We start from the raw sequence: 23,300 nt of genomic DNA, 5'->3' as shown, positions 1-23,300 counted from the left end.
CTTAATTGGAAGTAATAATATGGAAACAGCAATGTAAATAAAACTAGTTGGTATTAGTATTTTGCCTTGAGGCAAGTAATTTATGAGTGATTAAAAGTATTCCGAATGGATTAATTTCATATAATTTTCAAAATTCAACAATTTTTATAATTAAACCAGTTTCCGTAGGACTTCAATGGTTTAGTATGTTCATTAAGACCAAGTATTGTATCGCGATTTGTAATTTGTAATTTAAAATTAAACTACTTACCGTAAGGCCGCAATGTTTCAGTAAGTTCTATGATATATATCGCCAAACAAAGTTCCATAAAAATCGGCTTAAATTTTGTTTTCAACAGTTAAGTAATTACAAGATAACGGCTCGGTAGATTTTCACCTAAAACTAATCAGTATTAGTGATGTAACGAATGTTCGCATTCGCATTCGCATTCGCGAATATTCGCATATTTTTCGATATTCGCATTCGCATTCCTATTCGCAAAAACCGATGCGAATATTTAGCGAATGTATTTAACAAACAAAAAGGAAATTATTATATAGTTGCATATGAAATGATAACACAACTGATAAGATTTATATATTTTTATTTAATTTTCACTTATTTATTTTTCTATTCCACTATATATTTTCTAAGAATTAAATATGATAATGAAATATAAACCTAAAAAACCATATAATGAATACTTGACTATTTGTAAATAAGCTTTTTGCCAAAAAAAAAAAAAAAATATTTATTTCTATTGCAAACAAAAGTAAAGTTCTAATATTCATAATGTTAACATTTGGTTTCAATTGCACATTTTTTCACTAATTTTCTTTTCCTATGAATTAAAAATAATGAAATATAAACTACACAATTATAGTTTTGCTAATAACAAGTTGACACAGTTGACTATTAAAATAAACTCGCTGTAACTTTAAATTCTTAGTAATTAAATTGAAGTTCTTTTAGTGATACAGATTTTGAAAGACTGAAAGAATGGCACAAAGTTTTCCTTAACCTGATTAGTCATTTTAGGACGCTTTGAATTTGAACATGAAGGAAAGCTTAAGTCCTCATTTCCAATTAAATCCAAAATATTTTTCACGACCTGATCTTTGGTTGAAGGATTTTCGGAAAATTTCGATTTGTACCATGTTTCTTGTAGATTAGCAAGTTGATCTTGAGCTACATTAGAGTGGTAAAAATGTGTTGCTATCTTTTTACATTTGAAATGTCAAACATTTTGCGCGCGCTTTATTTGAAATTTAACATTCGCATTCGCATTCGCATTCGCGAATATTGAAGATGAATACTCGCATTCGCATTCGCATTCGCGAATGTGAAAAATCCAACATTCGTTACATCACTAATCAGTATCATTCCCAACTAATAATAATATCTTTCGAACAGTTTTTGATTTTTTAAAACGATTCGGTAGTATGAGCTTAAATGTGGACGAAAAGTTCAGCACTTTTTGCCAAATTACAAAGAAACGGCTTGGCAGATCGTCGCACAAAACTGACAAACGATAGTCCTCATAGGGTCCTCATTGAGATACATCAAATGGCTTTTAAATTTCTGAAATCGGTCTAGCCGTTTTTGAGAAAACATCGATTCATACATACTTCTTCCAAAGGTATCATTCGATTCAGAATGGCTTGAAACGTCGAGAGAACACAAATTAGCCAATCGGATTTTTTGATAAAAACAAACTTCTCCTTCGGGAAGTTAAAAATTGCAAATTTCAAAGAACAGTTTTCTGGATAATTTTCAAATTGACAGCATTTACGCGCGTCTGCTATTACGGGATTCCCACATTAATATACGCGCATAAGTATATTACGCGGAAATCCCCTTTTTAAAATTCAATAATTAGTATACTGTATGTGCGCGTACGTAAATTTATTTATATGGTGACATCTCTAGTTTTATGTAATCTTTATTTGTTTTAAAATAAATAATTTAAGTGTTCAATCATTCAATATATATATTGATTATCCGAACAAGTAAGAGAGAAAAATACCTATATATCCGAACAAGTAAGAAGGGAAAATACCTATATTTCTCGTTTTGATTTTCAAAATCCATATTGATATAAGTAGATGATAACTATTATCATTAGATACCAAATCCATATCATTTGGTACCTATATAAATAAAATCCCTCCAAGCAATAAAAAACAGTACATGTGCGTTTGAAATTTGTGCTAGATAAAAGGTTAGTGCTTGGTGTTGATATTTTTTTAAATTTATTTAAACATTTTATTAGCAATTATGTTTTGTCGACTTAAACCAAATCAAAAAGTCAACTTGTGGTGTATGGGGCATGGTGCCTTAAGCAAATTATTGGAGCTTCTCGTTCCGAAAATTAATTTTTTTTAAAAGCTTTATGTTTTGAGAAAATATTAAAGAAAATTAATATTGAGAAAAGTTTGAGAAAAATAACGTTTTGAGAATTTTGAATTTTTTTGAAAAAATTTGACATTTATGAAAAATTTGATCTTGTTTTAATATTTCAAAATTTTGAACATTTTTTCAAAGCAATTGCACTGCGTACCCTTATCAAAATCTCGATGAAATATCTGATAATTTCAAGTTCATATATCTAATTATGATTTTTGACCGCCAAATGGCATTTTTTTGTACTTTTTAATTGGATCTACCCTCATCGGTTCTTCATTTCGTATATACGAATAAAATGTTTTTAAATCATTCAAATTGAACGCTCCGTTCTCTCAAAAATTGATTTGCGATTTTTGGTACTTTTTGCCTCGTATCTTTGAAACGACTGAACTTGCCTTTGCAAAAAAAAAAAACAATTTAACAATCGGCGGAAAATTGTATTTGCACTTATATACATACACATACAGGCATTCATTTCTGGCAAGTATGCCAAAATGTTCAGAAACTGCTGAAAATTAAAGATATGCAAAAAATTATTTCCGATTTTTTTTGCGATTACTATATATAACTTTCTCTGGTTAATTACCATACTGAAAGATAAAAAATTTCGAAATTTAGATTTTTAGTTTGAATTTAGAAGATATCTTCTTTCTATCTATGGTAATAACTTAACGTAGAAAGAAGAAAATATTTCAAGTGAGTTTTTCAAACTTCTGAAATACCAAATCGCACTGTGATTCTTCAGGGAATTTACGGCAGTAAACTGAATCACTGGTTACTTATCAATATAGATATTTTTCGTTATACAACCGGCTCCGAAAATTTGTTTGGTGACCCTCACAAAGAGATTTTTTTTTCTCAAACAATAAGGAATAACATTGCCCAAAATTTATTACTTAATCAATAATTTTTCCAAATTTCTTACAAACAATTAAACAATTTAAAATCAGAATCGGTATCTAATATTATGTTTTAAGTTTATTATAAATCGTTTGAGGCGAAATTCGGAAGAAGTATGTGCGTGTGTACGTGAAGCAAAATTTTACTTTTTGCAAACGTTTTCTTGAAAAAGAATGAAATTATTAAAAATATGTCGTCGTCGGTTCATCTGAAGATACTAAAATTTTCGTTCAAGTTTATCCTAAAATCCTGAACCGATTTTAATAATTCAAAAACTGTTCTAAATAGATCGGTTAAGAATAGGTAAGAAGATAGTTTTTGGTAAATATTGGCCAGATCGTTTCTACGTAATTAAAGTAAAAAAAAAGCTGAAAATAATGACGATTTTGATGAATTTTCGTGATCGCAAAGATCAGTACCTCAGAGCATACTACATATTTGATAGTATAATGCCTGATACAGCAATGATTACAATCCACTGTAATAGTTTCCATAAATGAGTGCATATTTTATAAAAATCGCAAATTAGGTGAGTAGTACCGCATGCAATTTTAATCGTAGATAACGATAAATATCGTGCTTTTTTATCTGATTGTGATAACCATAGATAAATGAATGGTGATAATTATCCATATATATAGTTAACGTGATTGTTATATAAACGATATTAAGAAAAAATGATTTTTTATCTTAATGTTATGCATCAAGATAAAAAAATATTTTATCTAACAGCGTCTAGCTAGAGATATTTTTACAAATGTGTTGGTAAGCAACCGCACACCTGTATAAATATGTCCCATCCCCGATTCAGGGGATTCTTACTCTTTTAAAAGAGCAAGTCGTCGAACATAGACCTTCAGGGGTAACAGTTGAAAGATTCTTTAAGGGTCTCTACTCTAGCAGTTGTTCGTAATGGTAGTAAACAGCCATAGCAATAATGTATATAGATTGGTTAGTTATGCCTCTCATTATAGTAGTATTTAAATATTAGTTAATTTACAGCTATTCACGAGTCAACTGATTTTCAACAGTAAGAAATTATGAAAGTGAATTTCCAACACTTTATTTTATAAGATTTACCTAATAAGTATTAATTGCTGCCTTGTGAAAAAATATTTTTTTGATTGTCATCAAATTGTATGCCACTATTCACAAAACAATTCAAAAATTCTTTGTATTAAAATTATTAATATTAAAAAAAAATAAGAAGATTGAAGTGGATATGTAAAACTTTCAATTGTTTATTATTGCCTTATTTTAAAACTGATAGTTTAATAAATTATGTTATTTTTATCGTTAACTTCCCGTATGGTAAATTATTGTAATCGTCCTAAAATCGAAATTGAAAATGTTTGCATATCTTCACGTTTTAAAGGATTCTGAAAATTTTGGCATACCTCAGAAAAAATGGATATGCGTGCGTGTGCGTTTTGTGTGTCCGCAAATTTTCGTCTACGTTTTCGGGCGCAATTATTAACCGATTTGAATGGTTCCAAAAACACAGTACCTCCAAAATGGCTCAGCCAACTTTTGCCAAATACTTATCAGCACGTCTCCCCGTCAATACGAACTGAATGTTGTTTGAATAATTCAATTCCGTGCGCCCGAAAACGTGGACGAAAACAACAACACACAAAATGTTCAGAAACCTTCAATACGAAGGTAAGATATGCAAAAATTATCATTTTTGATTTTCTGCCCATTACTATAACTACCCTACGGGAAGTTAATTAAAAAAACTTAAAAGAATTTAAACACTTTTTTACTGGTATCCACTCCTTGGTGCTCCTTTTTTTATTAGTGTTAATTGTACCATTTCCTTTTTGATTGATTTTATAATCACATTTGATTGAGTGTATTGAGTAAATTTTTTATGCATAAATTTATATCAGAGACCTGCCTGTTTTCTATTTTTTTCATAATCTCGCGCATTAATTCTGTCAAAAAATCATAGTCTATATCTTCAGCATCTACATCATCAGAATAGCTAGTAACCGGTTCTTCTAAATTATTTATCTCTTCAGATTTTTCTTCCGTCCTACAAAGTTCTTTTTCCTGATTTGTTAATAGTACTGTCGCCTGTTTTGGTAAAACTCGGTTTTTGATGTTCCGTATATCTTTTTTTGTGATCAGAGAAGCTCTCAAAGGTAATTCGTTGTTAAATGAAGCTTCACGAACACTTTCCATAATGATATCGTCTTCAACTCCAGCTAAAATTTTATCTGTAAAAATTATAATATAACCTAGTTGTAAGTGGCTTTTGGCTAGTTATAAAAAGTAAGTTGCATGAATTTCCCAGCATATGTAAATAATCGACTTAATCAATAACAAGTCAACATTTATTATTAGTGATTTGTAAATGTACCAAGTTGCGATAAAACATCATAATTTGACAAAATATTGCAGATTATTCATTCATTAACACGCTTTCAATACATCTAATTCAATTATAATTAATTTTCATAAATAAACTACTATTCGTAGGACTGTAATATTCTAGTATGTTGATTAGGATTAGGACCATGTACTCAATCATCATACAAATTTCATTCAAATCATCGAAAAAAGAAGAAAAGAATTATCAATAAATTTTGAAGAAAGGTTTGGCCGTTCTTTGTCAAGAACTAATCAGCACGATTTCCAATGATATCTTTCGAACAGTTTTTGAATTTTCAAAATCCATTCAGGATTTTTGGCTAAAAAGCAGACGAAAATTTTTGCGCATTTCTGGTAATTCCAAAAAAAAAACGCCTCTGCCGATCGTATTGAAAAACTTACCAACGCGCGAGTGCTTGCAAAGTATCATCGACCGGATTTAAATTTTTTGAAATCGGTTCAGTCGTTTTTAAGAAAACTTCGATGAGAATGTATATATTATAAATTGTAATTGTATATATGTATATATACAGTATGTATTACACACACTTTTTGACTTGGAACATGGAGAAAACAAAATTAGCAAATCAAATTTTCTGTTGAAAACATAAACGTATATAATAAATAGTTAATGAATAATTAACTATATTATATAATTAACTATATTAATTAATAATATTTATTATATACGTTTCAACATTGTATGTTCAGCATGATTAACATATTCAAACCAAGAAAAAATACAGTACAGTCTCAATTAACCGGACTAATTGTTTTCGATAGGAATTCGGATAATCAAAAATCCGGATAATCGAATGTATAAAGAATAATGTTGTGTATTTATTAAAAATAACAATGAGAGAAATTTATAAAATCACATGTTTTAATAAAATCTTTTTTAGTAAAAAAGTGTTAGTGCATAATCAATCATACAGGTAATTAATTCTGTTTTTTCTGTAAGTTGTTTTTATAAACCTACTAATTTTTTAATATTTGTAATATGAACTTCCCGAAGGAGAAGTTTGTTTTCATCAAAAAATCCCATTCGCTAATTTTATGTTTTCTCGACGTTTCAAACCGCTCTGAATCAAATGAGACCAAATTTGGAAAAAGTATGTGTGTGTGTGTGTGAACAGATTTTTTGCCGTAAATCGACGTTTTCTCAAAAATGGCTGGACCGATTTCAAAAATTTAAAAGCCATTCGATGTACCTCGATGAGGACTAGCGTTTATCAATTTTGTGCGACGATCAGCCAAGCCGTTTTTTTGTAAATAGCAGAAAAGTGAAAATTTTTTCGTCCACGTTTTAGCCCGCAGTTCTGAACCGATCTTGAAAATTCAAAAACCGTTCGAAAGATATTGATTGGGAATCGTGCTGATTAGTTTTTGGTAAAAATCGGCCTGGCCGTTTTCTTGTAATAAAGTGTTAAAAAAAAATTTTTCGACGATTTTTTAATTATTTTTTTGACGGTAGATACTATAGTCTTCTAGAAGATCATACTGAAATATTACGGCCCTACGACCATTGGTTTAACTTTGAAAATTCGTCAAAGTTTGCAAAAATTGGTATCGTTTTTTTGGCATTTGTCAAAATTAGACCCTTCATCGACGTTTTCTCAAAAACGCCTGAACCGATTTCAGAAATTTAAAAGCCATTTGATGTATTTCGATGAGGACTATCGTTTGTCAGTTTTGTGCGGCGATCTGCCAAGCCGTTTCTTTGTAATTTGAAAAAAAAAAGTGTTAAACTTTTCGTCCACATTTAAGCTCATCCTACTGAACCGATTTTAAAAAATCAAAAACTGTTCGAAAGATATTGGTTGTGATTGATGCTGATTAGTTTTGGGTGAAAATCTACCGAGCCATTTTCTTGTAATTTACTGTTGAAAAAAAAAATTTAGGCCGATTTTTATGGAACTTTTTTTGGCGATATACATCATGGTCTTATAGAACTTACTAAAATATTACGGCCTTACGACATGTAGTTTAATTTTAAAAATTCATCAAAGTTTGAGAAAATGAGTAGTTCTTTTGACATTTGTTAAAATTAAAATTAGACTATTTACTTGGTATAATGATAGAGTACTTGGTCTTGAACATAATAAACCATTAAAGTCCTGGAAACTGGTTCAATTATAAAAATTATTGATTTTTGAAAATTTGCTTTTAGAAAATACTCCGAATCAAAGTGTTTGTTCGTTTTCAAATATGTGTAATAAATCCGCTCGGAATATTTTTAATGACTCATAAATTAATTTATTTTTTATTGATTAAGTCAATTATTTAAACATATCGGGAAGTTCATGTAACTTGCCTCAAGGCTAAATACCAAACCAACTAGTTTTGTTATATAATCTACTCATTTGTTTTTTTATCAAGATCATATTTCTTCCGAAACGTCAATAGTAAATAAATAAAGAAATGGTTTTTAAATAAACTTTTTCGTTTTTTATTACTTTTTGGATTCTTTGTTCGAAGCTCCAAAAAATATTTCTATATATATTTATATATATATATATATATATATATATATATATATATATATATGTTGAATTTGTTATTTAATTTTGATGTTGAGATATATGTTGTTATTGATGATATAAAAATATATATCAAAACATATTGATTAAAATAAAAATTTTATAAATCTTTGAAATTGATGTATTGCTTTTAAATATAACCACACACACACACACACACACACATATATATATATATATATATATATATATATATATATATATATATCTTCTATATATATAAAAATAAGTCGGGTTTTCCTTCCTGACGAAATAACTCCAGAACGCACGAACCGATTTCGACAATTTTGCATTCGTTGGAAAGATCTATAGCTAAGAAAATTAGTTGTGCATGGCATCGTGCCCTAATGCAAATTGCTGGAACTTCACGCACCGTAATTAAAAATTCGAGTAATGACATTAGTGAGAATTATCAGAATTATGCTTGGTTAAGTCAACAAACAATTCTTGCCGCAAAGTATAATGATGTAAACGCACTGAATTTCACCATTCAATCAAAAATTGCTCGTGATTTGGTTTGACTTCAAACGATTGCAATTTCCAGTTCGCCTTGCGTTCGCAATAACAAGTCGCAAGGCCAATCGCTTAGTGTTTGCGAGATAAATTTCAAATAGATTATTTAGAAAATCATTGTTTTTCACATGGGCAGTTATACGTTGCCTGTTCACGAGTTGGAAAACTATCCGCTTTGTTTGTGTTAACGTCATACCCAAAAAACAAAAAATGTGGTTTACCAAAGATAACTTCCATGAAACGGATAATTTGCGGATTCACATTCATTTACTTAGAGAAGTTCAACTAAAAAACACTTCATTTTTGTTATCGAAATAAATTCATTACTGTTGTGCAATAAAATCATATTTTTCCTTTTCAAATATAGAACAAACAAAAAATTTCTTCATCTTTCTCACGAAAACATCTAGTGGCGAAACGGAGTTCGTCGGGTTTGCTAGTATATATATAATTATATAATATATATACATACATATATATATATATATATATATATATATATATATATATATTAGGTTGTCAAATATCTCCCTTCCGCCTTTTTGTATTATAAACCAAGAGCAAAAAAGCAGAAGGGAGATATTTGACAACCTAATATATATATATATATATATATATATATGAGTGAGTTCTTGAGGGCGATACATCAAACAAAGAAAAGCCAAAGATTTATAAAATAATCTTTATTTCCAAACGTTTCGACATTCAATTTAATGTCATCATCAGTGGATCTAAAAACAGTATGAAAATTAGCATATCTAGGTAATTATAATATATGTGGATTGGTAAAGTAACTATACAATAAGAGAAAAATTAACAAATAGCAACACTTAACAACAAATCAAATATAAAAGATAGGAAAGGTAGTAGAGACTAGAATTAAATAAATAATTAAAAAGTATAGGCAAAAATATTTAAGTACACTCATATAAACTTACGCATATATACATATATGTACGTACACATATACACACATATACATATATATATATACATATATATATATACATGCATATATCCATATACACACACATACAAACATATAATACACATATACATATACAGATACAACAATATATACCTATATATGTACACATATACATGTAAGACTATACACATATAAATATACGTATATACATATATGCAACGTGCATGCATATTCACAACGACGTACATGTACATGTATGAACCATACATATACTCATACCTATCTATGTAACTATAGCTATACACGTATACACATACATATACGCATAAACATGTATATACACATATATACACACATATATATATACATATATATACATACATATATATATATATACACACAATACATATATATATACATATGTACATAAATGCTCACAAATATATATATATATATATATATATATATATACATATATATATATATACATATACATACATATATATATATACATATATATATATACACATACATACATGCATATATACGTATATATAATTACATGTATACACATATAAATATGCACATACATACAAACATACATGTAAATAAGCAATATACATATATATACATACATACATACAAATACATATATATATATATATATATATATAAACATACAATATATGTAAACTCGTATATATGTAAAGCAAACAAATTATTTATGAAGATGGATAATACATATAAAATACAAGTGGACTTACATTACGTTGGTTAGTTACATATAGAGAAGTGTACACAGCACTAGAGATTTGGCACTAACATTTATACAACTAACTTGTCAGCACTATGCATTTTTTTATATAATTTTTTTGTATGATGTAAACAGAAAAATGATAGTTTTATTGAACAAAAATGTAAGTAGAATTATGTAATTTCTGCCACGACTTCTGTACTTTGCTAGTACCGAGGCATGTATAAAAGTCACCACATGTTTTGAGAGATTTTTAAGGGTCATTCCAGGATTGTTATGGGCGGGTAGGTAGAAAATAGTCGGAAGTTGAAACTAGTAATGTTAGGCTAGGTTTGTATGGTTAGAATTAGGAGAAAAAAATTGGAAATATTATTTAGTATTACTAAGTAGTTATACTAATAACTCAAAAATCTAAAATAAAATTTTTTTAAGGTTTATTCAAAATTTGCTATGTATGGGTAGGTAAAGCTCGGGTATCAAGGCCGAAGTTAAACTAGGAAGTGTTGGCAAGGTTAGTAAGGTCAATTAGTTTTGTTCAGAGGAGATAAATTTGGAAACATTATTTAGTATTACTTGGTAGTTATCGCAGAGTAAGGAGGAATCCGATCTTTTGTTCACCACGTGGTCACATATTGATATGAAACAAGATTCTGCAAAACGTCTCTGAATGGTGTTCCGTTCATGGTAGAGAATACTGGCATTATAAAAGTTAAAGGAGTGTTTGAAATTTTTTATGTGTTCTGTTATCATAGTTTGGTTTTGGTTGGGGTTTTTCGAATTATTGTCGTGTTGTTTGAGTCTTTTTATTAAATTTTGTCCGGTTTCACCTATGTAAGTAGAAGGGCAATCATTGCAATTTATTTTGTAAACAATGTTGGAAGTACGTTCTATACTAGTGGGAGATTTCAGGTTTGTGTAGAGGGATTTAAGAGTTAGATCTATGTTGCAGGTTAGTCTGATGTCTACCTTATGAAAAAGTTTTTTCCACACTGGAAAAAGTTCTTTTACGTAAGGTAAACAAACGTTGCCTATATAGTTATTGTCTTTAGAATTTTTTTCTGGGGAAAAAGAAGAATGCATACTGTTAAGGGTTTTAAGTCTGTTGGAGGTGACGGAGTTGATGAGGTGCGGTGGATATGAGTTGTTAATTAAAGTTGTGCGGATGAGGGATAAGTTAGAGGGCCAAAATTGTTTGTCTGAGAGTAGGATGGCATGGTCGACTAAATTAATAATAGTGCCTATCTTCATGCTAGAAGGGTGGTAAGAATGATAATTTAAATACCTACCCGACCAAGTAGGTTTTTGGAACCAATTGGTGATAATTCGATTGTCTGCGGTTTTTATAATTTTTACGTCTAAAAAGCTGATAGAATTTTCTTGTTCTTTTTCAAACGTAAAGGAGAGATGCTCATTAAATGAGTTAAAACTATGAAGTAAGAGTTCGAAATTTTTAACAGGAACACAAGTAAGGATGTCATCAACATATCTGTAATAAAAATGAAGGTCTAGATTGTAGGAATTAAAAACTTTCAACTCTAAGTGTTGTAAAGCAATTTCTGCGAGTGAAGGGGAAATAGGAGAACCCATAGGTGTGCCAAATATTTGAAGGTAAAAATGGTCGTTGAATTCGAAATAAGTATTCGAAACTATGAATTTTATGGACTCGAGAAACCAATGCAGTGATAATGTTGTATGACAAGAGATTTCGTCCCATCTAGCAGTGATGGCATCTAAAATTAATTGTAGGGGGACGTTTGTGAATAGGGATACTACGTCAAGACTAACCAATAAGGAGTTATCAGGAATAACGGAATCGCGGAGATTGTTGACAAGTTCAAAGGAGTTTTTTGTAAAGAAACGAGACTTGACTGTGACTGAAGAGAGTATGTTGCTAAGGTATTTGGAGAATTTTGAAAGAGGTGAGTTCAGGTCAGCCACGATAGGTCTGAGAGGAACGTTGTGTTTATGTATTTTAGGAAGTCCGTAGAGTTTGGGGTTGTAAGGGTGAAGGTTTTTAATTGTCAGTGAGATTTGTGGAGTAATTTGTTTGTTAGAGACTAAGTTGTTTACAAATTTGTGAAAAGTACGGTTAATTCGGTCAGTGGGATCGGAGTTAATAGGAGAATATGTTTTTGTGTCTGAAATTAATTCGGAGACTTTTTCAAGGTACGTGGTTTTTTCCAAAATGACTGTGATATTCCCCTTGTCGGCCCTCGTAATTAAAATGTTAGGGTTTTCTTTAATAAAAAGTTTGCAAGTTTTAATGTCTCTAAGGATGTCAATATTGTCGATTTTTTTGTGTTAAAAGATTTAATAAACGAGAGAAAATTTTTACAAAAAGCTGAACGGGTATTAGTTTTAATTTCGGGATTTTTTATATTCTGTAAGCTTGACTCTAATCTGCTGAGTACTTTGATAAAATTAAAGTTGTGACAGTTGTTAGGAATAGCAAAATTTGGGCCTAGTGCAAAAATATAGAGTAGTCTATCAGGTATATGGATATTAGATAGATTTTTTAGCCATTTATTGGTAAGAGATTCGTTCAGGATGATTTTTGACGAATTCATTTTTGATTCGTGTAATTTATTGAATTTTTTAATATATGAGGTTTTGGATTTGTTGTAGTTCTTTTTAATACGAATGGATTCAAATTCAGAGAAGCTCTCCAGGATCTCGGTTTCAACAGAATACGATAACCAAGAATAGATTTTATCAATAGCACGTCTCAGGTTATTGGTGTGACAAATGCAATTTTTGATTTCTAGTGAGAGAATATGTAAACTAAGTTTAGAAAACTTGTTGTTAAGAGAATTGTTCAGATGAGAAAATTTTGTAAAATTTAGGCGATAAAAATTAGGTATGATACCTTCTTTCCTGCATCTGATAAGAAAGATCTGTTTATTGATATTGGTAGAAAGTTTGAAGTTTAGTTTAGCTAATACCTTAAATTCTGAAAGGATGTAAGAACCATAATGTTTATTGATGAAATTATAAAAGGAAGGATTAGGGAGGATGTCATTGGTGATACAATTCTCTTGTATAAAATTTTTTTTATTACAAGTAGCCTGTGTGGGTTTCATAATGCTCGTTAAAGGAAAAGAGTAGCTAAAAAAAATAAATTTAAAGAAAGTAAAAAATTGGTGACAGAATAACAAGCAAGTGGTATGAATGTTAGAGCGTACAAAGTAGAACAATCTTAAGTTAAAACTAACAATAACTGTGAACATACAAACAATTGATTAAAATAAAGATGAAAAAATATCTTTACATATATACGAGTTTACATATATTGTATGTTTATATATATATATATATATATGTATTTGTATGTATGTATGTATATATATGTATATTGCTTATTTACATGTATGTTTGTATGTATGTGCATATTTATATGTGTATACATGTAATTATATATACGTATATATGCATGTATGTATGTGTATATATATATATATGTATATATATATATGTATGTGTATATGTATATATATATATATGTATATATATATATATATATATATATTTGTGAGCATTTATGTACATATGTATATATATATGTATCGTGTGTATATATATATATATGTATGTATATATATGTATATATATATGTGTGTATATATGTGTATATACATGTTTATGCGTATATGTATGTGTATACGTGTATAGCTATAGTTACATAGATAGGTATGAGTATATGTATGGTTCATACATGTACATGTACGTCGTTGTGAATATGCATGCACGTTGCATATATGTATATACGTATATTTATATGTGTATAGTCTTACATGTATATGTGTACATATATAGGTATATATTGTTGTATCTGTATATGTATATGTGTATTATATGTTTGTATGTGTGTGTGTATATGGATATATGCATGTATATATATATATGTATATATATATATGTATATGTGTGTATATGTGTACGTACATATATGTATATATGCGTAAGTTTATATGAGTGTACTTAAATATTTTTGCCTATACTTTTTAATTATTTATTTAATTCTAGTCTCTACTACCTTTCCTATCTTTTATATTTGATTTGTTGTTAAGTGTTGCTATTTGTTAATTTTTCTCTTATTGTATAGTTACTTTACCAATCCACATATATTATAATTACCTAGATATGCTAATTTTCATACTGTTTTTAGATCCACTGATGATGACATTAAATTGAATGTCGAAACGTTTGGAAATAAAGATTATTTTATAAATCTTTGGCTTTTCTTTGTTTGATGTATCGCCCTCAAGAACTCACTCATATATTTCAACATCAAAATTAACTACTAAATCATATATATATATATATATATATATATATATGAGTGAGTTCTTGAGGGCGATACATCAAACAAAGAAATATATATATATATACGAGGTGTGTTCAAAAAGTACCCGGAATTACTAATAATTAAATTTCGCGGGTCTGGAGTGTCTGATTGTCAAAAAATTTTTTTTTTATTGTGTTGGTATACATGCCCCTAAAGTATGATGAAATTTTCAGCTATATTCACTGTTTACTTTGTCTGTGGTAGTCGCTAAGGTTCGACGTGTTTTTCTGAGCTCGGCGATTTTTACAATGGAAGAATTGAAAAGTCAAAGAATTTGTATTAAATTTTGCGTAAAAAATGAAATAAAGTGTTGCAAAGTGCAAAAATTCACCAGATATGGCTCCGTGTGACTTTTTCCTATTCCCAAAGTTGAAGAGACCCATGAAAGGACGGCGGTTTTCCTCGATTGAAGAAAATCGCTGAGAGTGCTCAAGGACATATCAAAAAGTGAATATCAAGGGTGCTTCGAAAATTGGAAAAAACGCTGGCATAAGTGTATTATATCTGGGGGGGACTACTTTGAAGGGGACCACATTAATGTAGACGAATAAATAAATATTTTTTTGAAAAAACGAAAATTCCGGGTACTTTTTGAACAGACCTCGTATATATATATATATATATATATATATATATATATATATATATATATATAGCAATTTTTATTCATACCTTTGATGAGATTTTTTGAATGTTGGTCGAGTGGCAAATATTTTAGAATAATCTCATGGCCCACATGGGTCTTAAAATATTCAATGTTTACTTGACCATCATTACATATTGTGCAGACAATACGTGCTGGACAAGCATATCCAATTTTTTTGCTTGTCTTTTGGAATGCACCTTTCTTCTCTTCATAAGCATATGAACGATGGCAGTTGTAATATATCACTTTGTGCCCATTTTTCATTTTGTACCCTGTACTGTTTTTTACATATCTGTAGAAATGACATTGTTCCATGTCATCTTTCCATGTTTTAAATTCTAAAAAAAAGGAAGAAATTAGAAGAAATAATACTGAAGTACATATATTGATAAGGCCTGTAATTAAAAGTATACAAACCATTAATAGAAGAAAATGATATTTCTTCACTTTCAATATGTATTTGATGGTCAAGTTGTAGATGGGTATGTAAAGGACTGTATCTAGTAAATGACCTTTTGCAATCTTTCAAGGGGCATATGATGCGACTGTGTCTTGGCGGTCCTACAATTGAAAATGATTGTTACCCTCTGTTGCAATTCAGAATAAAAATGCCAAAATACTTACCTGAAAAATACTCAAACTGTTCTGAAACACTACTGGGTGTAAATAGGGGAGTCTTTGGAGAGGATAATTTTGGTGACACTGGACAATTGTCAGAATCTGTAGTTGAAAGAGGTTGCGGAGAGAAAGGTCCAGTGGAGTTAGTGGCAACATCAAATTGGTTAACGAAGGAATCAGAGCCAGAAATAAGGGGAGTGGATGGTGGTGTTGGATGAACGAATTCAGCATATGAATGGAGAGCAAGGGATGTTGTAGGATTAATACGGTGATTATTGAAATATGTTGTAAGTTCTGTTGCGGAAGGTACAACAGTAGTTTGGTGATGAGAGGAACAGCTTGGGGACTGAGGGTTGGTGGATTGCATCTTATCATGATCAATGGGAGCAGAAGTTGTGTGAGGACTGGAGGAGTGATAATGTTCAATATGTCTCTTGAGACCAAATTTCGAATGTAGTGCCTTTTTACAATGAATACATTCTAAGGTTGCTTTAAAATGTATCGGTTCTTCATCATGCTTTCCCCTAATATGTCTATATAATGAACCTTTCAATTTAAATGATTTAGAGCACTGAGTGCACTGGATATTGCCACTCATATTTATAATAAAAAAGATCTGATTAGAAGTAATGAAAGTAAGTAAGTAGCTATGTATGAATTTAAAGCTAACTAATAAAAGTATAACATTTTGAATGAAATAACCTATAATGAATTCTAATTGAAAAAATAAGTTTAAATCCACATTAAGCTTACTTGGTGATCCTAAAAACGTATTAAATAGAAATAAATTAGTGATGAAAGGAAAATTATAAGTAATCTACATAAAATATAAAATATAATACAATATTAATAAAATAACCTATAACATATCCTAATTAAAATATATATAAAAATAAATTAATCCGGCATGAAAACTTCAAAATTGTATTTGAAATAAATTGTTAATTAAATGCAAGGAAAATGTATCAAACTATAAATTATTAGTTAACATTAATTATTAAAAAAACACTGGCACTAAATCACACGAACACAAAAAAACACAAAACGTTAAACAATTAATTATTGTTATTATAATGTCCAGGTTCAATACAATAATAAATAATAAATAATAACATATAATGACAGAAGTATAATATATTTTAACAGGATTTTACATTCAGAAAGCTAGGGAAGGGGTCTGCCGCATAGGCTCGGTGGCGCTGTTATCGCTTATCGCTCGGCAACTCTGCGCTCGGAATACATTCAAACTACTGGCGCAAAATTTGAAATAACAAGTGGTACATGGCATCGTGCCTTAAGGCAAATTGCTTGAACTTTCCGTACTGAAAATAATTAAAAAAAAATTGCAAAACCTTAAAATTTGAAAAATTTGACTTTTTTTAAAAATTTGATTTTTTTACTTTTTGAATTTTATTTTGTATCTTGATTTATTATGAAAATCGAAAACTTTTTTTACAACAATCGCGCTGCATAGCTGATTTGGAGTCGAAATATCAAAACCGCGAGCGCCGCGTAGTCGTCTAACGTGTAAACATTGGTACGGAACTGTTATAAATGTACAAAATATTTGTATTTATTATTATAATCTTTATAAAATATCTGATAATACGATGTACATGTCTAATTTTCATTTTTGACCGCCAAATGGCTTTTTTTTGCCCCGTATCTCTGAAACGGCTAGACCTGCCTTTGCCAAAAACTAATCAGCATGTCTCATTATCAGTAGAAATCGAATGTTTTTTGAATTATTCAAATCGGTTAATCCGTGTGCCTGAAATCGTCGACGAAAATTTGTATTCGCACACACACACATACATCCATTTTTTCTAAGGTATGCCAAAATATTCAGAAACCTTTGCAACGTAACGATATATAAAAAATTTCATTTTTGTGTTTTTTGCGATTACTATAACAAACCCTACGGGAAGTTAAAAATGATGAATTTTAATAACCTAGAGATCACTAGATCTTTCATAACTACCGTATTTTTAAACTTATCTTAGGGTTTTTTTGTATCTTGATTTATTTTGAAAATCGAAAACTTTTTATAACTTTTTTTTAGGGTAAGTTATATTAATCGTTCGAAAAACCTAAAATGATTTTTTTTATGGCATCGTGCCTTAAGGCAAATTGCTGGAACTTCCCGTTCCAGAATTAAATATTTGAGGGAAAAAAATCATCAGTAATCAATAAATATTGATCAATGATTAATAACAATTGTTTTAAATATTTTCGAATAGATAATTATAATCTCTGTATAATTTTTTAACGATATATAGTTCATGAAATATACAGCGGATAAAAACTTGAGAAAGTTTACATTAGCAGAATGTGCCGAACAAATTTCTTACGATTAGAATAACGCATTTGAAATATATACATTTTCAAACTAATTCGTAAATTTGAAATTCATATTTGAAGGATAATACTTTGGAATTATAATATACTTTGTATATTATTGAAAATTTAAAAAAAACATCTGAAAATTTTGAAATTTGCTTGAGCCATATAAGTAAACTTTAAAAATTAAAAATCTTGATACGGAACCCAACAAAATTATAACAAAATTATTACTAATTCAAAAACTTTATCAAATATCTGATAATTTGATGCGAATATGTGTAATGTCTATTTTGACCGACAAATATATTTAATTATTTTACTTTTTCCTCTGTATCTCCGAAACCGCTGGACCTGCCTGATTTCATCAAATCTTCATTTTGTCATTACAAGCTAAATGTGTTTTGAATCATTCAAATCGGGCGCTCCGTTCTCTCAAAATCAGTTCAAGCGCTCTGCCTTGTGTAAACAGGGTCGTGAATTCGAACCCTCGCTCTGGATAACCTGATATCATGCAGATATTAATTTCAACTTGAAAATATAGATCAAAAATATGTTTTCAATAGGCTATTTCGAGCACTGAGAAGTAAAATGCCAATGGCAAATCTTTCACACTATTCTTCTCTGAATCGAGTTGTTCTTGCTCAGAGTCTAGAAGTATACATACGGCCTTTTTAACACAATTAAATTCTAACTTTTGGTTCTGTAGTTTTAATTTTATGCCGTATACAAAAAATTATAATCACTTTATCATTATCAGAAATTCAAATATATTATTAATTGAAAATTGTTTCCTTAAAGTTTCGCCAAAATGACCAAGAAAAATCAAAAAATAATTTGTCCATGTCGATTACTCATTCTGCAAAGTATTTATAATAAGAACTACTTAATTATAAATATTTTTTAATAGATTCTTCAAAATGCCGGTAACAGGAAGACAGATCATACAGGCTGTTTCACAACTTACAGAATTGGAAGAAATGCAGATCACATTTAAAGAAAGTGCAAAGTGGGCCGCTATAACCGGAGCCGCTGTTTTGACGGGAGGAATGTTACTCGGACCTGTAGGTTTGGCCCTAGGAGGCATTGTCGGAGGAGTTGCTGGTGCAATTCAGGGACAAGGTAAACAGAATATATAGTGTTTGGTAATAAAATAATTTCGAATAATACTGGGTATGAGCGGATTGCCTTATAAAAACGGCTGTTTGCTACGATTAAATTTATACGCATGACTACCTATATGTGTACTAGTGTCGACTTTATACGACATGCAGGGTGTCGACCTTTCAAGAGACATTTATCACTTATGTCTTAAATATTGAGAGTTCTAATTTCTTTATTTTTTAAAAGTGCAATTTTATATTTTAAAATACTTAATTTTAATTGATACTGAATGAATTTTTAAAATACGATGACGTGACCCGGGCGACTCGCTGTTCTGTACAGCAGCGACACTGCTGTGGAATACTCTCTCGTAGCGACATGGTTAGACATTTTCGAAAACAAACCGATGTACCAATTTTCAATATCCTACCTCATTATTTAACCATTATTTATCATCCGAAATATGTGAATGTGACCCCCTTATCAAACATTTTTTTGTAGAAACTTTAAAATTTTCGAAAAACATTTGTGTTGGACTTTTATTTATAACATTTGTTAGGGCTTGAAGAGGTAGTATGATTTTTACTTTCTCGATGTAGATTTTTTTTTCGCCAGAAAACCCGATTAGCTAAATTTATGTTTTTTCGACGTTTCAAGCCATTTCGAGTAGGCTGACACCAAAGTATGTGCATATATCATATATGCATATTCGTCCTTTTTGTCGACAATTTTTGAAAATGTTCCCAAAGGCAGGACCTACTTTAAAAGCATTTAAGAGCAATTCAATGAAACTCTGTAAGAACTCTGGTTAATTATGCAAGACGATTGTCCGAGCCATTTCTTTATAATTATCAGATACATAATTGAAATATTTTCCCCAATGTTTTAGACAAAAATTATGAACCGATTTTCAAAATTCCAAATTGCAAGTGTTGTTAATTTTGTTCTTATTTAAAACAAATACTAAATTAAACTTTAAATAATAGGTATCCACCAATTACAAATTTTATACCAATTTGTTGAGGATGACTTGCAACATCAAGAAAATGTAAAAATTAGCGAATTGACTGATCAAACGCTTGTAAAATCTGAACATTAGAATACAATAAAAAAAATCAATATACATATTTGATATACGAGGTGTGTTCAAAAAGTACCCGGAATTACTAATAATTAAATTTCGCGGGTCTGGAGTGTCTGATTGTCAAATTTTTTTTTTATTGTGTTGGTATACATGCCCCTAAAGTATGATGAAATTTTCAGCTATATTCACTGTTTACTTTGTCTGTGGTAGTCGCTAAGGTTCGACGTGTTTTTCTGAGCTCGGCGATTTTTACAATGGAAGAATTGAAAAGTCAAAGAATTTGTATTAAATTTTGCGTAAAAAATGAAATAAAGTGTTGCAAAGTGCAAAAATTCACCAGATATGGCTCCGTGTGACTTTTTCCTATTCCCAAAGTTGAAGAGACCCATGAAAGGACGGCGGTTTTCCTCGATTGAAGAAAATCGCTGAGAGTGCTCAAGGACATATCAAAAAGTGAATATCAAGGGTGCTTCGAAAATTGGAAAAAACGCTGGCATAAGTGTATTATATCTGGGGGGGACTACTTTGAAGGGGACCACATTAATGTAGACGAATAAATAAATATTTTTTTGAAAAAACGAAAATTCCGGGTACTTTTTGAACAGACCTCGTATATCTTTTGTTCCAAATTATAAGATTGTTCGGAAAGTAATTTTGTTTTTCTTTTACAATAGAAAATTTAAATGTATTTTTTTATCCTAACGTCATACTTATATGCCTATTATATAATACGAAAGCTTATAAAATCATTTAACTAATTTTATTAATACATATTAAGGTCTGAATCTAAAAAATTCCAATAAATTCTGTGCTGTAATATTTGGATGGTGCACCTAAATATAGAAAGCAATAAGTTGAAATTTCGAAATTTATACAGAAAATGTTAAAAATTATATTCAAATGAGAATGAAATTGACTGACGTCTGGTCAATCTGAAAGATGTCTTTTGGAAAATTTAAAAAATTTGATGTCGGAGATGCACTACGTTCATGAAGAATGCTTGGTGCTGATAAAGCCATGAGAAAGGCATTAGTTGATGCAAACGGAATTCATGGATTTTAAATTTATCAAATTCAATGACCATTCGAAAGGTCTGGGATTTTTCTCGAAGCTCATTGCATGAGTTTTCTAGATTCTCATATAACGAAACCTGTATCGCCTCAATTACATATGCGATTCACTTCCGAAATGTCGTGAAAATTATCAGTAAATTATCACTAGAAACGAAAAATAAGTTGTACAACACTACACCAATGAAAAAAAGGACCTGCTCAAAACAGTTGCAAAACCAGAAAAAGGTGATGCTGTATGTTTGATGGAGTTTTAAAGGAGTTGTTTGTTTTTCAGCTTTTCCAATAAAATGTAATGGTTAACTAAACGATATACTTCAACAGAAAAGACCAGGATTAATCAACAGTCAAGCTGTAGTATTGCATCAAGACGACGCGCGACCTCACATAAGTTTGGTCAATTTTTCCAAAAGCTTTTGCAGCTCTAACAGAGTCTTTTCCTGACTTGGCGTCATCGGACTATTATTTGATTCGGACACTAAAAAAAATTAGGCGGTAAAAACTTCACCTTAAATGAGGTGATGGAAAAGCAGCTTGATCAGTGTACTGCCAATGACGACCAAAAAATTTATGATCCCAAAATTATGCTACTAGCAAAAATATTACTAAATATGTTCGACTAAATCTTTTTGAATATATAATTTAAAAAGTATTAGATTATTATATGAAAATGACTTGTCAACATGTCTATAAAAACGAAATTACTTCCCGAATGACCAAATATATTTGAAACCGAGTGTTTTTCCATCATTTTTTATTTCGCATTGTTATACTCCGACAGATTTGATATTTTCTTGAATTTTTGCCTAGTTTAGAAAAAATATATATTCTATTTATTTTTAGGAAATTTCAAATCTGCTGCAGAAATTATTCTGAATGATTTATCAGCTTCGGAACAAAGGCAATTGGCTGCTCGTTTGCAAGGATTACTTAACAATGTGCAGATTGAAGATGTAGCAGTACTTGCAATGTTTTTAACTGACAATGAACACGTTAGAAGACAAGTAATAAGAGTTGTCACCAATTTTTTAACGAACGATCTGCAAATGATTTTGAGCCAGTAATTCTAACAGTCAATTAAGAGTCAATTAAATAATATCGGAGTCAATTAAATAATATTGGAGTCAATTAAATATTCAACTTGCTTTCAATCTATCATTGTAAAAAATATATTGAAGTTTCTCTAAAATTAAATACTAAAGTAATGCATAAATATGTTGTTATGTATGAATTAATCTGTGTTTAATATCAACTGATATTGAACACAGATTGATATTAATAATTATGAACAAATATATTTTTGAATTTCGATAAAATTAATTAAATATTATTTATAGGAATCAGTAACAGTCTCAATCGTATTCATTATTCATTTAGCTCTGGTTTTTGACTACCAGCAACATAGACTTTTAATTAAGCGGGAACTGTAATAACAAATTTATTAAGGCAAACGCAACCTACAAAGTTGGACTACTAAGGACATACTGAGATACAACTTTAAGAAGACAGTTCATAAATAAATAGTTTGATCCTCTTTGGAACATTAGCATATGAAGCTTTTGAACCCAAATGGAACAAATTATATATCGTAACCAACATTCGCCGGGCTCAGATGACGAAAATAAGTTTTGCCAATAAATGCAAGTCTCTTTTTTACCGGTGGATTCATTGTTCTGTTTTTACAAGTAATTAGAGT

General features: G+C 29.8%; 2 protein-coding genes across 2 annotated transcripts; one reads left to right on the top strand and one right to left on the bottom strand.

Moving 5' to 3' along the window:
* Window positions 1–2,170: 2,170 nt before the first annotated feature.
* On the top strand, window positions 2,171–22,700 carry LOC113383260 (protein C19orf12 homolog). Its single transcript, XM_026621509.1, has 3 exons — window positions 2,171–2,201; window positions 19,257–19,468; window positions 22,448–22,700. Exons 2-3 carry the CDS (start codon window positions 19,267–19,269, stop codon window positions 22,666–22,668), a joined length of 423 nt encoding a protein of 140 aa, XP_026477294.1. The 5' UTR covers window positions 2,171–2,201; window positions 19,257–19,266; the 3' UTR covers window positions 22,669–22,700.
* Window positions 5,049–16,007, bottom strand: LOC113383259. The gene is made up of 3 exons (XM_026621508.1): window positions 15,806–16,007; window positions 15,415–15,726; window positions 5,049–5,508 (listed from the first exon to the last, which is right to left on the bottom strand). The coding sequence occupies exons 2-3, from the start codon at window positions 15,701–15,703 to the stop codon at window positions 5,126–5,128; spliced, it is 672 nt and encodes a 223-aa protein (XP_026477293.1). The 5' UTR covers window positions 15,704–15,726; window positions 15,806–16,007; the 3' UTR covers window positions 5,049–5,125.
* Window positions 22,701–23,300: the final 600 nt, after the last annotated feature.

The sequence above is a fragment of the Ctenocephalides felis genome, unplaced genomic scaffold (genome assembly GCF_003426905.1).
Source record: "Ctenocephalides felis isolate EL2017-DRISC unplaced genomic scaffold, ASM342690v1 CF-g0.4_SCAFFOLD_03570, whole genome shotgun sequence".
NCBI classification, from domain to species: domain Eukaryota; kingdom Metazoa; phylum Arthropoda; class Insecta; order Siphonaptera; family Pulicidae; genus Ctenocephalides; species Ctenocephalides felis.
This window is presented reverse-complemented; position numbering and strand designations above follow the sequence as displayed.